At 45.4% G+C, this 15,149-nt stretch overlaps 1 protein-coding gene and 1 long non-coding RNA gene across 2 annotated transcripts in view; one reads left to right on the forward strand and one right to left on the reverse strand.

The window, feature by feature from the left end:
- Positions 1-12,184, reverse strand: part of LOC309687280 (uncharacterized protein) — a 215,778-nt gene extending 203,594 nt beyond the window's left edge. The window contains exon 1 of the mRNA XM_082502148.1: positions 9,845-12,184. Coding sequence (XP_082358274.1) covers positions 10,256-11,248 — 993 coding nt within the window. The 5' untranslated portion in view covers positions 11,249-12,184 and the 3' untranslated portion in view covers positions 9,845-10,255. The remainder of the gene's footprint in view (positions 1-9,844) is intronic.
- On the forward strand, positions 3,563-12,775 carry LOC309687296. The gene is made up of 3 exons (XR_014270707.1): positions 3,563-5,622; positions 12,192-12,252; positions 12,431-12,775. It is a non-coding gene; the product is annotated as an uncharacterized lncRNA (long non-coding RNA).
- Positions 12,776-15,149: the final 2,374 nt, after the last annotated feature.

Consider the following 15,149-nt stretch of genomic DNA (forward strand, 5'->3'; position numbering starts at 1 on the left):
CTGAGGCTGAACTGGGGATTTCCATCACCTTTGGACCCCTGCACATAATTAAGTCTGCTGCCCAACCTGAAGCGTAGCTCAGTCAGCTGCCCAGCTTGTAGCCGTAGCTCAGTCAGCTCAGTCAGCTCAGTCAGAATCCACCATTTGGGTCCTCCTTTCCCCACATCCAAAATGACTGATTAGAGGAAAGTCTCTTCTATAAAAAATAACCCCCAAAATCATCAGAGAGCAGAGTGCGACTCCACTGAACTTCATGGTAGATAAGCTGTTTAGACGTAGTCGGAACCATGAGTTGGCTTAGAGAGCAATCTTGAATGATTGTGTCGAGGGTGGATGGTAGATGATGCTAGTGAAAGCACATGAGAAGTGAAGGGACACCATGGGACATCCAAACTGCGCAGTTTGGATGTCTTAAAAGGAGCGATAGAGGACAGAACTTGGAATCCTGGTGCCACGAAGGTTTGTCAGTGCTTTGCGAAGGAGGCTCTATGTACAGTGGGGAAAAAAAGTATTTAGTCAGCCACCGATTGTGCAAGTTTCCCTACCTAAAATGATGACAGAGGTCAGTAATTTGCACCAGAGGTACACTTCAACTGTGAGAGACAGAATGTGAAAAAAAAATCCATGAATCCACATGGTAGGATTTGTAAAGAATTTATTCGTAAATTAGGGTGGAAAATAAGTATTTGGTCACCTCAAACAAGGAAAATCTCTGGCTCTCACAGACCTGTAAGGTCTTCTGTAAGAAGCTTTTCTGTCCCCCACTCGTTACCTGTATGAATGGCACCTGTTTGAACTCATCATCTGTATAAAAGACACCTGTCCACAGCCTCAAACAGTCAGACTCCAAACTCCGCCATGGCCAAGACCAAAGAGCTTTCGAAGGACACCAGGAAAAGTATTGTAGACCTGCACCAGACTGGGAAGAGTGAATCTACAATAGGCAAGCAGCTTGGTGTGAAAAAATCAACTGTGGGAGCAATCATCAGAAAATGGAAGACATACAAGACCACTGATAATCTCCCTCGATCTGGGGCTCCACGCAAGATCTCATCCCGTGGGGTCAAAATGATCATGAGAACGGTGAGCAAAGATCCCAGAACCACACGGGGGGACCTGGTGAATGACCTGCAGAGAGCTGGGACCAAAGTAACAAAGGTCACCATCAGTAACACACTACAACGGCAGGGAATCAAATCCCGCAGTGCCAGACGTGTTCCGCTGCTGACGCCAGTGCATGTCCAGGCCCGTCTGAAGTTTGCCAGAGAGCACATGGATGATACAGCAGAGGATTGGGAGAATGTCATGTGGTCAGATGAAACCAAAGTAGGACTTTTTGGTGTAAACTCAACTCGTCGTGTTTGGAGGAAGAAGAATACTGAGTTGCATCCCAAGAACACCATACCTACTGTGAAGCATGGGGGTGGAAACATCATGCTATGGGGCTGTTTTTCTGCCAAGGGGACAGGACGACTGATCCGTGTTAAGGACAGAATGAATGGGGCCATGTATCGTGAGATTTTGAGCCAAAACCTCCTTCCATCAGTGAGAACTTTGAAGATGAAACGAGGCTGGGTCTTCCAACATGACAATGATCCAAAACACACCGCCCGGGCAACAAAGGAGTGGCTCCGTAAGAAGCATTTGAAAGTCCTGGAGTGGCCTAGCCAGTCTCCAGACCTCAACCTCATAGAAAATCTGTGGCGGGAGTTGAAAGTCCGTGTTGCTCGGCGACAGCCCCAAAACATCACTGCTCTCGAGAAGATCTGCATGGAGGAATGGGCCAAAATACCAGCTACTGTGTGTGCAAACCTGGTAAAGACCTATAGTAAATGTTTGACCTCTGTTATTGCCAACAAAGGTTATGTTACAAAGTATTGAGTTGTATTTTTGTTATTGACCAAATACTTATTTTCCACCCTGATTTACGAATAAATTCTTTACAAATCCTACCATGTGAATTCATGGATTTTTTTTACACATTCTGTCTCTCACAGTTGAAGTGTACCTCTGGTGCAAATTACTGACCTCTGTCATCATTTTAGGTGGGGGAACTTGCACAATCGGTGGCTGACTAAATACTTTTTTGCCCCACTGTATTTCTTGCTGTCTAATTATGCCAGCAGGTGGCAAGTACTTTAGTCGAGTCGTCTGTGTTGCTGCTCCGTCCTCGCGCAGAATCATGTCAGGAAAAGTCGGGAGAAAGCTCCAGAGTCCAATTTGGGATTACTTTGAATATGACTGTGTTTTGAATGAAGTAAGTGTCTTGTAGTGGAAAGAGACAATTTATGAGGGACATTTCTCAAGGGAAAAAAATCCCACAAACCTTAAAGTGCACTTGAAAAGCTCACACAGGAAGGCTAACCTAGCTTACCTTGAGAAGGTAAGGGAGCACACTCAACCCTCATCCCCAGAAAACAGAAACTAACCCCAGGCAAGGCAGCGTGATGCATCCCAAGACAACAGGACTGGGATATCTACATAACTGTGTGAGTCAATTGCCTTCAAAAAGTTTATCAATTCACTTGAACCGAAATTACGAACACCCGGTGCTGCAAGAGTTAATAGTCATATTGGGGCCAAGATATACATTTTATAGTTGCCTGGTATCAATGGTTGTTCATCTGCCTTTATTTATTTATTTATTTATTTAAAGAACCCATAGGTGGGAATGTGAGTTGTCTGTCTCTGCGTGTTAGCCCTGCGACAGATAGGCGTCCCGTCCAGGGTGCAGGGTATGGTAGCTGGAATAGCAACATACCCAAGGATAAGCAGAAGAGAATGACTGATATGATGAAACTGGGATTTTGTTACACTTACCGTAATTGTTGGGCTATAAGCCGCTACTTTTTGCACAAGCTTTGAACCCTGCGGCTTTTAGTCAGGTGCGGCTTTTCTATGGATTGTCCATGATTTTTGTGATATCGTAAGACGATTTGTTTTGTTTGTTCCGCTGTTGTACGGCACTACGTTGCCTGGCGGAAGGATCGGGGTTCAAGAGTGGTATGTTGGTCACATGTCCATCCGCCAGGCAACATAGTGCCGTACAAGTAGCGCGAAAAACAAACTTCAAAGTAGCGCTACGCGTTCAGCGGGAGTCGTGGATGACCAGCGGCGATAAACTTGCGAAAAGCAAGTTATGCTCAACTCCACCCGTAACTATCGTAAAACGCTTGGACCGGAAGTAGACACCTTTCGCGCATGCGGGGTACGGATCGGGTTTCCGGTACGGATCGGGTAGTGACACGGCCCAAGCGCTTCAAAGTAGCGGACACATGGAAAGAAGAAACACATGAAAACATGGCAGAGCCAATTGTCTACGCTAGAGCTGAAGAGGATGAACACCCTTGGCCTCATATACAAAGTAGAGCAGGGCGATATGGCCAAAAATATTTATCACGATATATATTTGAAAATTTGCGATAACGATATAACTGACGATATAATTGATGCAAGACAAAATACAACTCCACAACATTACTAGCACAAAAAGACAACCTTCCATTTATTTTCACTTAAACAAGAAGCTGGTTTTTATGTACATTAAAGCTTTACAAAAATTTAACAGTGCAAATGCAAATTCCTTGCTGAAAGTTTAACCAAAAGGCATTTCCAGTAGAAATGGGCTGACATATCCTGAGCATAACCATGTATAATATCCACTGAAGTTAAAAAGAGGTGCTGTGCAACATTAAACTGCAGTGTGCAGTACGTATTTTTCAGACCATAAGGTACACAGGATTATAAGGCACATTAAGCGAAACAAAGCAGTCAGATAAATCAAACTTTATTCAACTCATTCTTCTTGCTTCCTCCACTTCTGTACCATTGATTCATTAATGTTGAATTCTCTGGCAGCTGCTCTATTCCCATGTTGTTGCAGTATATTATTGACTAACCTCGTATTGTGGATGGATTATCTCAGTTGTTCTCCTGACTGAAGTTTGGTCCGTTTACAGCATCCTGCCATGCAATTGCATTTGTCTCTAACCATGAGGAACCTTCACGTCAACTTTTATAAGTGGAAAAGTGTTAGTGTTCGTCCTCCAGCTTCACTGTTTATGTTATGCTAACGTAGCTGTGTCACTAGCGGTCACGTAGCACATCATTATATACCAGCTAGCCCAACTTCAGTAACCCTACAAACGTCACTGCTGTTTAATTTCCTGTCCTCATTTATGTTGGAAGTGATAGCAGAGCTGTACGTTTGAATTTTTTCAGAAATCTCGCAGTCATAACATGCTATATCATGCTTAGGTAACTAGCGAAACTAGCGAGCTAACTTCCGCTAGCTTCTTGCTAACTTCTAACTCAGTTAAATGTAATAAATTCTGTTTTCATGGATGCCTGGAAGTTAAACTTCATAGTTACACCTGGTAAGGCAGCAATGCTGATTGTTTTATTAAAGATGAAACAATTTAGACAGTTTTTAACTCTCAGTGATGCTGCAGTGTTCGTTTGATCTGAAGTATATGGAGTTTAGGACCCAGTTACTCCCAGATTTAAGAGCATCTTAGTCTGACAAATACGACAATAACGATGGCCGCTTGCATGTTCTGCAAAAAAATGTGCTTTGTCGTGTATCTGACGGACAAACACCAAACCAGTTCCACATCACTGAAGTTGCACCATTTTTACAAACCAATTCTGGTTCATTTGTTTCACTCAATAATCGGCCATGTGCGCATGAAAACAAAGGCACTGCGCATGCGCGTTTTACTCATATTCTATCGCGATATTTCATTTTCCTATCGTTGCCTAACATTATACCAGTATTACCGTGAACGGTATAGTATGGCCCAGCCCTAATACAAAGAATGTTTTGCTTAAAAGCAGTACAAAGGAACAGCTATGTCTTCAGTGTCTTCAGTGAGAGCCAAAACAAACCAACTTTTCAGCGTGAAAAAACTCAACTCGTGTAATCTGAGGAAACGGTAAGTTTTCTCTAAATATCTTTTTAGCTGTGGTTAGCTTGATGTCAGTCTTATGTTACAGCAGCTGTGTCAAGCTCGAGCTGCGAGTCATATTTTCGGCGCTACGTTGTAGTGAGATAAGTTTGTGGGTGTTTTGTGCAGCTTCGGCTGTCCTTTTGACTCCTTGCCGGTTAGCTAGCTTGAGATACAACTTACGGTGTGTTCACACCGAACGCGATAGAGGCGGCCAGAGCGTCAGGTTTACATGTAAAGTTAATGGAAAGGCGCGATGACCCGCAATTGTGGCTCCCGCGAAAATTCGGAAGCAGATTTGCGTCGCCAAAACGCCTGAAACGCGCGTCAGTGTAGCGCGTTTCAGGCGTTTGACTCGCGAAAAAAAACACGCGTGTGAGTTTTTGTGTTGCATTTTGTGCATACGCGCGTTACGCGTCTACCGCTCGAGTTGGAAAAATCTGAACTCCAGCGGCAAATCGCACCGCGACAACCAATCAGGAGCCTGGTGACGTGGCTGTGACCTAGGTCAAAGGGGCAGATCCAGCCAAAGCCCTTCATACTTCAATGGAGGGAAGGCTAATCAATGCGGTAGCAAACAACCCAGAGCCGTACGATACCAGCTGCTTTCTGTACCAAGACAGGAATATAAAGGACCGAGCTTGGAGGAAGATATGTAAAGAGATCGGGCAACCTGGTAAGTTCATTCATTTCTCTTAAGTTTTCTCTAAAGTTTTCGCTGACCCGGGGAAGCCGCACAAAAGCTAGCAAGCCACCGCTATTTTCCCACTGACGTACAAATACCGTTCTGCTTTTATGCATGTTGTCATTTAGGAATATATTTTATTGTTTATTAATAAACAGCACACAGTGGTCCCGCTGTTCATCCGTCACTGCTTCGCTTTTTCACTGATTTTCTTTTTCTTTTCTTTTTTATTGCACAGTACAGCATTGCATTCTGCAGCCTGATTGACAAATCTCCTTCGTGTCGTGTCTCCTAAGCTTGCCAAATTTATCATGTTTGGTTTTGATAACCATCACGTCCAATAGAAAAAACAGCACAAAAATACCCATAACTATGAGCCTCATTCGGAAATAGACACCTGCACCACGAGGGAAAAAGGCGCACGAAAGTGGCAGGCAGATGAAGACAAACCGCGGCATAATAATACAGACTAGTTGCACAATATGGGATCAACAAGAAAAGATTTTTAGAATATCAACAAATTAAATCCATAGTAAAAAAGAAATTTAACCTCAGTCAAGTTGAATTACAAACACCACCAAGCGCGGCACATTTCCTTACTCTTAAATCCCCCAAATTATTATCTAAAATATACAGAACACTTTCTAAATTAGATGAATCAATATCCCTTCCTATTGCAAAGTGGGAAGCAGATTTATCAGTCAGCTTTGACCAAAACTTCTGGTCTCAGGTATGCTTAAAAACCTTTAAATTGATTAAAAATCCCAGTCTGCAATTAATACAATACAAAATACTACATAGAGTGCACTATACAGGTCATCGGATGTTCAAGATGGGCTTTACATCTTCCAACAACTGCTCACACTGTCAAGGCAATACACCAGACAATTACATACTCGCTCTTTGGTTCTGTCCACCAGTGCAGAAGTTTGGGCGCGAGATATGTGAAGACTTTATCAAAGTGTCTGAAATGTAACATTCCAACTTCCCCCTTAGTGTGTTTGTTGGGCAGCTTAGATAATGTCACTTCAGAAAAGAATATAGCCCATATGGTTTTCACTGCCCAGAAAACTGTCCTCATGAACTGGAAAAATAAAAACAATCTTAATTCTAACCAATATAGAAATTATCTATTAGATTACATTAGTCTTGATACAGCCTCTGCCACCACATCAGATCAATTGCTCTGGGCTCCTTTGATCAGCTCCATCACCTAGTGGGGGTGGGGGGTCATAGTTTGGTCCCGCCTTCATTGTTGTGATTGGTGTGGGGGTAGGGACAGGCTTAGGGCGTCGGGGGGTTCCCCGGAGGCATCTTCCTTGGGGGGCTCAACCCGGGGTAGCGGTCATGTCCGGTTGGGGGCTCTTTTGGCTCTCGGGTGACTGTTTCCTCGTGGCTGCGTGCAGCGGGGCTAGGGGAGGGTCTGTGCTGACGGACGTGGGTTACTGACCTGGTAGCCTGTCTGCCCCTGGGTGGGTCCGGGATGGGCGTGAGGTTCTGGAGGCGCTCCGTCTCTGGGCTGGGGCCCTGGCCGGGCCTCGGGGCCTTGGGTCCTGGTTTGTGTGTTGCCGGGGTTGTGGGCGGGTGGGTGCATGGGGGCCCATCCCTGGCGCAGGGTGCCGCCAGTGCGTCGAGCCACCTGGGGGGCTCTTCAACTGGTGGGGGAGATTGTCACACCTTGCAGGAGCTTTCCTCTCCTCAGGAACTCTCTGCAGGAGGGGGAGATACAGGAGAGGTGGAGGAAGATCTCAGCCTGGGCGTCTATTGTCTCATGTAGTCTGGAAGATGAGTGGATGGTGGGGTGGGTGCAGTTTTCTCTGTGGTGGGGTTGGGTGGACTGTCCCGGGCTCTGTGGGGCCGGGGGGCGCTGCTGCGCTGGGCCCCGGATGCGCCTGGGCCCCCTTTCCCTGGCGGGTCGCGGAGTATGGGAGTGCCTACTGGGGTCAGCGGGGGAGCTGGCCCCAGGGAGGGGTCACCTGCCCCTCCCTTCCTTCCCTCCCCATCTCCAGCTGCCTCCCTCTTCCCGCTCCACCACAACCACCCACACATGCAGGGCCTTGGAGTAGGGGTATGTCACCAGGGTGCAGAGGAGGCTACCCCCCCCTCTGTCCCCTTCAGGCTGCCTCTGCCTCAATTTTATCCCACAACTTAGACATTCACATTACTCACACTCTCATTACACATACATATAGGATCTTGGGGGTGGGCACGATACAAATTACCATCAGGGTGTACACCTCACCCCTGGCGTCGTTGCCCACCTCTCAATTTTGAATACACGTAGACATTGAGGGCTAGCAGGAGGGACTATGCGCTTACCTGCTGCTCTCTGGCAGGTAGCTCCATCCCCCCTGGTTTTTCATTGCACCTTAGAATACACATGCATCAACACTACAATGAGCGGGTGGAGGGAGGTTTGGAGTCTTCTCTCACCCCCGTTCTCTGCGGCCTGCTGGAGCGGGGGTGCTAGGAGGAGTTGGCCGTCCGACTGCGGTCTGGAGTGTGGGGCCTCCTTGCTGCTGCGGAGTCGGGGCGGTCTGCCTCTCCCCACCGCAGGGAAAAGGGTAACACCACCTGGGTCTGGGTGCAGTTCCCCCCCTCCAGGGGCAAGGGTACCTAGACCCGGTTCGTAGAGTACGCTTGGGGAGTGTGATCGTGTGTACAGCGTCTCTTTATGTCTGTATCCACGTTGGTTGAGTGTGGAGTAAGTGCATATGAGAGCATGAGGGTGGGAATTAGGGCTGGGCGATATATCGAGTTTTTTAAAAATATCGATATATTTTCATACGAGATATAAGATGTGACAATATCGTTTATATCGATATAGTCTATGTTACGTTATAATTATACTTGTGGAGCCGCAGGTTTGCCTCTCTTCCGTCCACTTTTGTCTCTACGCAACGTTACTCGGCCTCGCCTCTCCTTCACTGAACACAACTCCCCCTCCCCCATAGCTTCACCTGCAGGCAATGACAAGATCAAAGCGGAAAATCTCCGTTAGCGAGTTACCGTGCGTGGGGCTGGACGGCGTCAACGTGTTAGCGAGCTTACCGCGCTAGCGAGCTAACCGCGCTAACGACATGCAGCCCGGAGGGGCTGCACGGCCTAAAATCCTTTCATTTTCTCAAAAATCGACAGTGCGCCTTATGCATGAATTCTGGTTGTGCTTACTGACCGCGAACCGATTTTATGTGGTACACAGCGCTCAGCAATCTGTCAAAAAATGTTTTAATATGACTTTGCTAAGCTACGGAGCTGCACCGCTTGATGGATTGTCGGAGGATTACGGCTACCGAGGAGAAGCCTCGCGGAGTGATACGTACTGTGTGTGTATAAGGACCACAAACGGCACCTGTTCAGAGACGTGGTGCAGCTATGAAATCTGTCTCTTTGTTATTATGCTCAGCATCTATTAGTTTACATTTTGACTGCACAATTGTGAGCTTTTTGTTATGCACAAAAACAACATTGTTTTCTTTTATTTATGGACCATGATTATTTAATAAATGCTGATAATTTATTTTTGAGTAATTTCTTCATGTACATCTACGCTGTATGTAAATAAAAGTGCCCGTGTGACATCTGGGACACAGTGTGACTAGGAACTCTCTTTTTGTTCTTAACTTATGGCTTTAAAAAAAAAATCGAGATATATATCTTATATCGCCATCCAGCTAAAAAATATCGAGACATGAATTTTGGGTCATATCGCCCAGCCCTAGTGGGAATGGATGTTTGTGTCTGTGTGTGCCTGTATGTCTGTGTCTATATGTCAGATGCCACCTCTCTGGGGACATCTCAGGCCCTCCAAGGTTTGGAGGCCTATCTCCACCCACCACCACTTCCCCTGCCAGTGGCGGACTCCCTCAGGTGTCGATGCGTTGGTGGTTCTTTGTGTCTGGGGGTGGGCGTCCGGGTACACACCGGCTCACTCCTTGGCGGCCGCTTATCGGGGCCTGGAGCCTGGGGCTCGCTCGGGCCACTTCAGAGGTGGGGTGTCGGTCACTGAGGCACAGCTGGCTGCCGGCGGAGCTCACGGGCGCGTCACTGCAACTCCCCCTGGCTTCTGCTCCGCGGCTGCTGAGTGAGCCCTCATCTGGGACTCTTCTCAGCTCTTACTGGGACAGTGGCGCGGCTGTCCCTCTGTTGGTCTTCCTTGGTCTCTTGTGTTCTGGGGGCCTCTGGATGTCTGGAGTTTTGATCTCCTCCATACAAATCAAATCAAATCAAATCACTTTTATTGTCACATCACATGTACAGGTACATTGGTACAGCACATGTGAGTGAAATTCTTGTGTGCGAGCTTCACAAGCAACAGAGTTGTGCAAAATACAATAATGTAAACAAGCAAAATACAAGCTACATCTAAAACTAATAAATATACACTCAACAAAAATATAAACGCAACACCTTTGTTACTGCTCCCATTCCCCATGGGATGGACGTAGAGACCTAAAATTCATTCTAGATACACAATATAACCATCCCTCCCAAACAGTGGTCACAAATCAGTCCAAATGTGTGGTAGTGGGCACATCTGCTATATTGAGATAATCCATCCCACCTCACAGGTGTGCCACATCAGGATGCTGATCTGACATCATGAGTAGTGCACAGGTGTACCTCAGACTGCCCACAACAAAAGGCCACCCTGGAATGTGCAGTTTTGGCCGAATGGGGCGTGGGGGAGGGCTTTGTACGCATCCCGGAAAGAGGTGTAGCAGTGGTCGAGTAGCCGATCTCCACGAGTGTTAAAGTGGATGTGTTGGTGGAGTTTGGGTGAGACTTTCTTCAGGTTTCCCTTATTAAAGTCTCCGGCTGTGATAAACGCCGCCTCTGGGTGTGCGGTTTCCTCGCTGCTGATCACGCTGTACAGTTCCCTGAGTGCTCGGTCAGTGTCGGCTTGTGGGGGAATGTAAACAGCCGTAATAATCACTGCTGTAAATTCCCTCGGTAGCCAGAATGGCCGGCACTTAATCATCAGGTACTCCAGGTCCGGTGAGCAGAAGGATTTGACCGGGTGCACGTTCGCATAATCACACCAGCTGTTGTTGATCATGAAACACACACCACCGCCTCTGCTTTTCCCAGTAAGATCCTGTGACCTGTCCGCGCGATTGACGGAGAACCCCGGTAGTTGTATTGCGGAGTCCGGTACCTTGTCCGATAGCCAGGTTTCTGTGAGGCAGATCACGCAGCAGTCCCGCATCTCTCGCTGGAATGAGATCCGTGCCCGAAGCTCGCACAGCTTGTTCTCCAGAGACTGCACATTAGCCAGTAATAAACTGGGTAACGGTGGTCTGTTAGTGCGCCATCTCAGTCGAACCAGAACGCCAGATCTTCTCCCTCTGCGTCGGCGTTTGCGGCCTCCAGGGCCAGAGAACAAAGGCGTCTCAGGTGAGATGAATGGGGGGTCTGCAAACGGAGCGTCCGTGTTGCAAAACTTGAACTCCGGAAAGTTATAAGAAAGACCGTCTTTTATGTCCAGTAAGGTTTGTCGGTCGTACACAAGGAGACATGTGCTACTCGCGAAAAAATGAAGGAAAAGTAAAATTAAACACAGAAAAAAGCTGTTGCTTGGGGGAGCTCGCGACAAGGCTGCCATACTCTGCGCCATCTTGAATCACGCATACCTGCTTCATACCCTGGAGGACGGGGCTGTGGCTCCCCACACTCCCTAGCAGATCGTTACATGGAGAAACCTTTGGAATGCAAGCATGCTGATCCACACAGGTATGCACACAGGTGTACACACGGGTATTCAAAGACGCGGACTACAGCTTTCTTGGCTGCTGCCTCAAAGCACATTGTGCGCTGTCTATCTTGCGTGCTGCACAATATCGTTTATTATTTAGTATCTACTGATATCTACTGCTAGCTAGTTTATTGTGATGGTGCCGTTTTTTTTTATTATGTTGCTCTTTGTTGTTTGCTTTCTCTTCTGTTTTTTTTCTCCATACAGGCGACCCAGGTGTTTTTTTTTTCTTTCTTCCCCCCCTTCTCACCGTCTCTTCTCCCCTTTGGTTTTCTTTCTCTCCCTCTCTCTCTTTCATTCTTTCTCCCTGTCCTATCCCCCAGTCATGTCTGTCCCGTTTGTAGCAACTGAAAATAAAATAAATTCATAATTATAATAAAGGTCAATCAAATGGACCAATATGGCAAGGCCATGATGATCCACTTGGTAAAATAAATCCGCTTGGCATCTTTCTTGGCCTTAAGACAACAATTCTGATGGCTAAAGATCCAAACGGGACACAAAAAAAAAAAAAAAAGGAAATAGACACCTGCACCACGAGGGAAAAAGGCGCACGAAAGTGGCAGGCAGATGAAGACAAACCACGGCATAATAATACTTTTACGTTTTGCAATCTACAAAGGTTTGCACTTTGAGAATCAATTGTGAGAACTGTGACCAATGTTCATGTGTGTGGGGAAAACAGTATATAAAGTGCGTGACCAGGGGCTAGTTATTCTGAGAACCCCTGCTGCAATAAATGAGGGACCACTGTCTACTCTGATTATTATATTCAACCTGTTAACATTTAATACTGTATTGATAGAACCAACTGATTCTGCAGCAGAGCATCCCCAGTCTCTGAGCTCCTGCTGCTGCACCCACAGGTATGTACAGCAAGCACTGATACCTTTTTAGTCGGTGGGATTGCCTTGTGATCACCTTTACTAAATATCTACAACCAATCTGATTATATCCTGTTTTTGTTTTGTTTTTTTTTTCAATCTTGAAATTAAAATCTAGTAGCAGCCTTCTCATTTCTTTGTGTTTTGTGCTGTTTTACAGGCCCACAGAGGAGGACGGCTCCGAGGCAGATGAGGGACGGTCCATCAGCGCTGGAGCTGGCCATCCTGGTATCCCTGAAGAGTCCACACCAGTCTCCAATGGAGCATTTCCTCCTCAGCCTTGTTCCTGCTCTGGAGAGCAGCTGGTCCTTTTTAATTCCTGTCTCTCTGTAAATTCTTATATTTTATATATTTATGTTTAATGTTTTTCTGTTTGAGAATTTTAATATTATTTCAAATAAATTTTTATAATGACTAATGTCTCAGTTCTACTACACAGCAAATGTTGGCACACGACTTGACACATGTAGAATTTATTTCATATTATACTAATGACAAAATATACTAATACAGTGGGTTGCAAAAGTTTGGGCAACCTTGTTAATAGACATTATTTTCCTGTATAAATCCTTGGTTGTTACAATAAAAAATGTCAGTTAAATATCATACAGGAGACACACAGTGATATTAGAGAAGTGAAAAAAAGTTTACTGGATTTACAAAAAGTGTGCAATAATTGTTTAAACAAAATCAAGCAGGTGCATAAATTTGGGCACCACAAAAAAGAAATGAAATAAATATTTAGTGTATATCAATGTGTGTGTCTCCTATATGATATATGGGGTGCCTTTGTCTGGACGTGCTTCCCATCCAGAGCTGCACAGCACAGAGGAAAGTTCCAGCGCTCCCTCTGTGATGGACCGCCAGTCTCCAGGTGAAGGCACAGCCATGAAGTCGTCCACTAGACAGTCTCAGATGGCCGTCGCTACCTGGGGGGTGATCTGGCTCACCGTGGACACACTGACTCTGAAACTGAACGCGATGGTCCTGAAGGAGTCCCTGGTGACAAGGAACCTGGACAAAATTGTTCAAAATTAGTATTATGTGTACTGCAGTTACAAAATACATTAGTCAAATTCCAAAAACTTTTGTGATGTCAGATTTAAATCACAAAACTTAAATCTTACATAAAACATTTTGTAATTATAAGGATAATTACAAAATGTATATTAGATAATATCTAAAACAGTTGTGTTTTATTTTAACTTTAACATATCATAATTTGATTGGTAGCAACGTTTACAACTACAGTGTGCCAATCACTCATAATTCCTAAACATGTCAATCAGGTAGGAATGAAGTAAGACATTAATAGAAATAAAGAGTTGTATGTTGACATGTAGCTCTTTCCTTGCTTAAATCATTAATATTTTTGAAAAATTAATCTGTGATAAGACATAGCTTATCAAGATAGAACCATGTAACTAAAGATGAACCAAACTGTTCACAGTTTTATCTAACTCTGTTTTAATAAAGGCTGGTGACCCCTGTTATAGAGTCTGACAGCTGCAGGGGTTATATACAAATATTCAACTATACCAGAATTAAACCAGGTCTAAATAAAAAGGAGTGAGTATCACTACAAAGGTTAACTCAGTGGTCCTAATGCTACAGTTTGATATCAGCAAACACCGAGCGCATAAATTGATGTGACACCACAGCCATGCTATCAATGCAAACACTGATAACAGCATAAATTGAATTAAATCAGGACTTGATGAGACCTTCTGAGTATCACTAGAAATATTATAAACAGTCATCTCCGTACCACAGTTTGCTATCAGTAAACACCGACGGCATTCATTGATAGCATAGCACATCCATGTTAGCAGTCTATAAACAATAGTTTAGCATATTAGCACAGGTATCAATAAAGGACTACCGTATACGGTAGTTGTTTAGTAACTACTAACCTTAGTAACTAACTAACCTCAGGCAGACGGACAGGCGCTCTGCAGGTGGGATTGAGCGCCTGTAGTTGGTGTCTAGGCGGGCAATGCTTGGACCAACGCGGGACAACAGGTCCTCAAACTGGGCGAGGGAAAGTGAATGGAGAAGGGAGACTCTCTCTTCAAACGCTAGCTCGACAGCTGCCATCTAGCAAAGGTACCGGTCTGGCACAACTTCCTCCCACATCCCTCCCACATTTCCAATGCAATTTTGAGGCGCGATGGATTTTTCTTGGACACGCGTAGAGGTGCAAATGTGCACGCGTCAAATTAGGGGCGTTTGGGGCGTTTTGTTCGCGTCCATCGTGTTCGGTGTGAACACACCGTTATAGCTCACGCTTATAGCCTATAAGCTAACAGCTAGCCTGGTTAATGACGCTAGAGTTCAACGCACATGCAAACAGCTCGTCTCTACTTCTTTAACTGTTAAAACAGAAGGCAATACTGCGGGTGATTTTGTTTTTCAGCAAGAGTTAGTAAAAAACATCTCTAGTATAATCAAATCTACTTGCTAAACATCCGCAGCTTGGCAGTGTATACAGCACTATAATGACCAGACCTAATTATTTTGGAAACCATACCTCTTTCCACAGGTCTCAACTTCATCAGACATCACCTAGACTCAGAGCTGGATGAGTCCAGCGCAAACAGCAGCCTAACCGACTAAGATAAATGGATCCATGGGCTCAGGAAAGCCAGAAGCAGGGGAGCTGGAGAGGTACCTTTCATGTCCATTCACTGGAGGTGTGGATCTATTGCATGGCTTTCCCCACATCAAGAAGCTGTCAATCAAAATCTGTACAGCTCTTCCTGCATCTGGAGCTTGTGAAGGACTTCTTAGTCATGCAGGACTCCTGTTCACTGCTAAACAGTTACAGCTTCACAGAAAGAACCTTAACCATCACTTCACTGTGTGAAGAAATGGCACAT

The sequence above is a fragment of the Aulonocara stuartgranti genome (assembly GCF_965226115.1).
Source record: "Aulonocara stuartgranti genome assembly, chromosome: 14".
NCBI lineage: Eukaryota > Metazoa > Chordata > Actinopteri > Cichliformes > Cichlidae > Aulonocara > Aulonocara stuartgranti.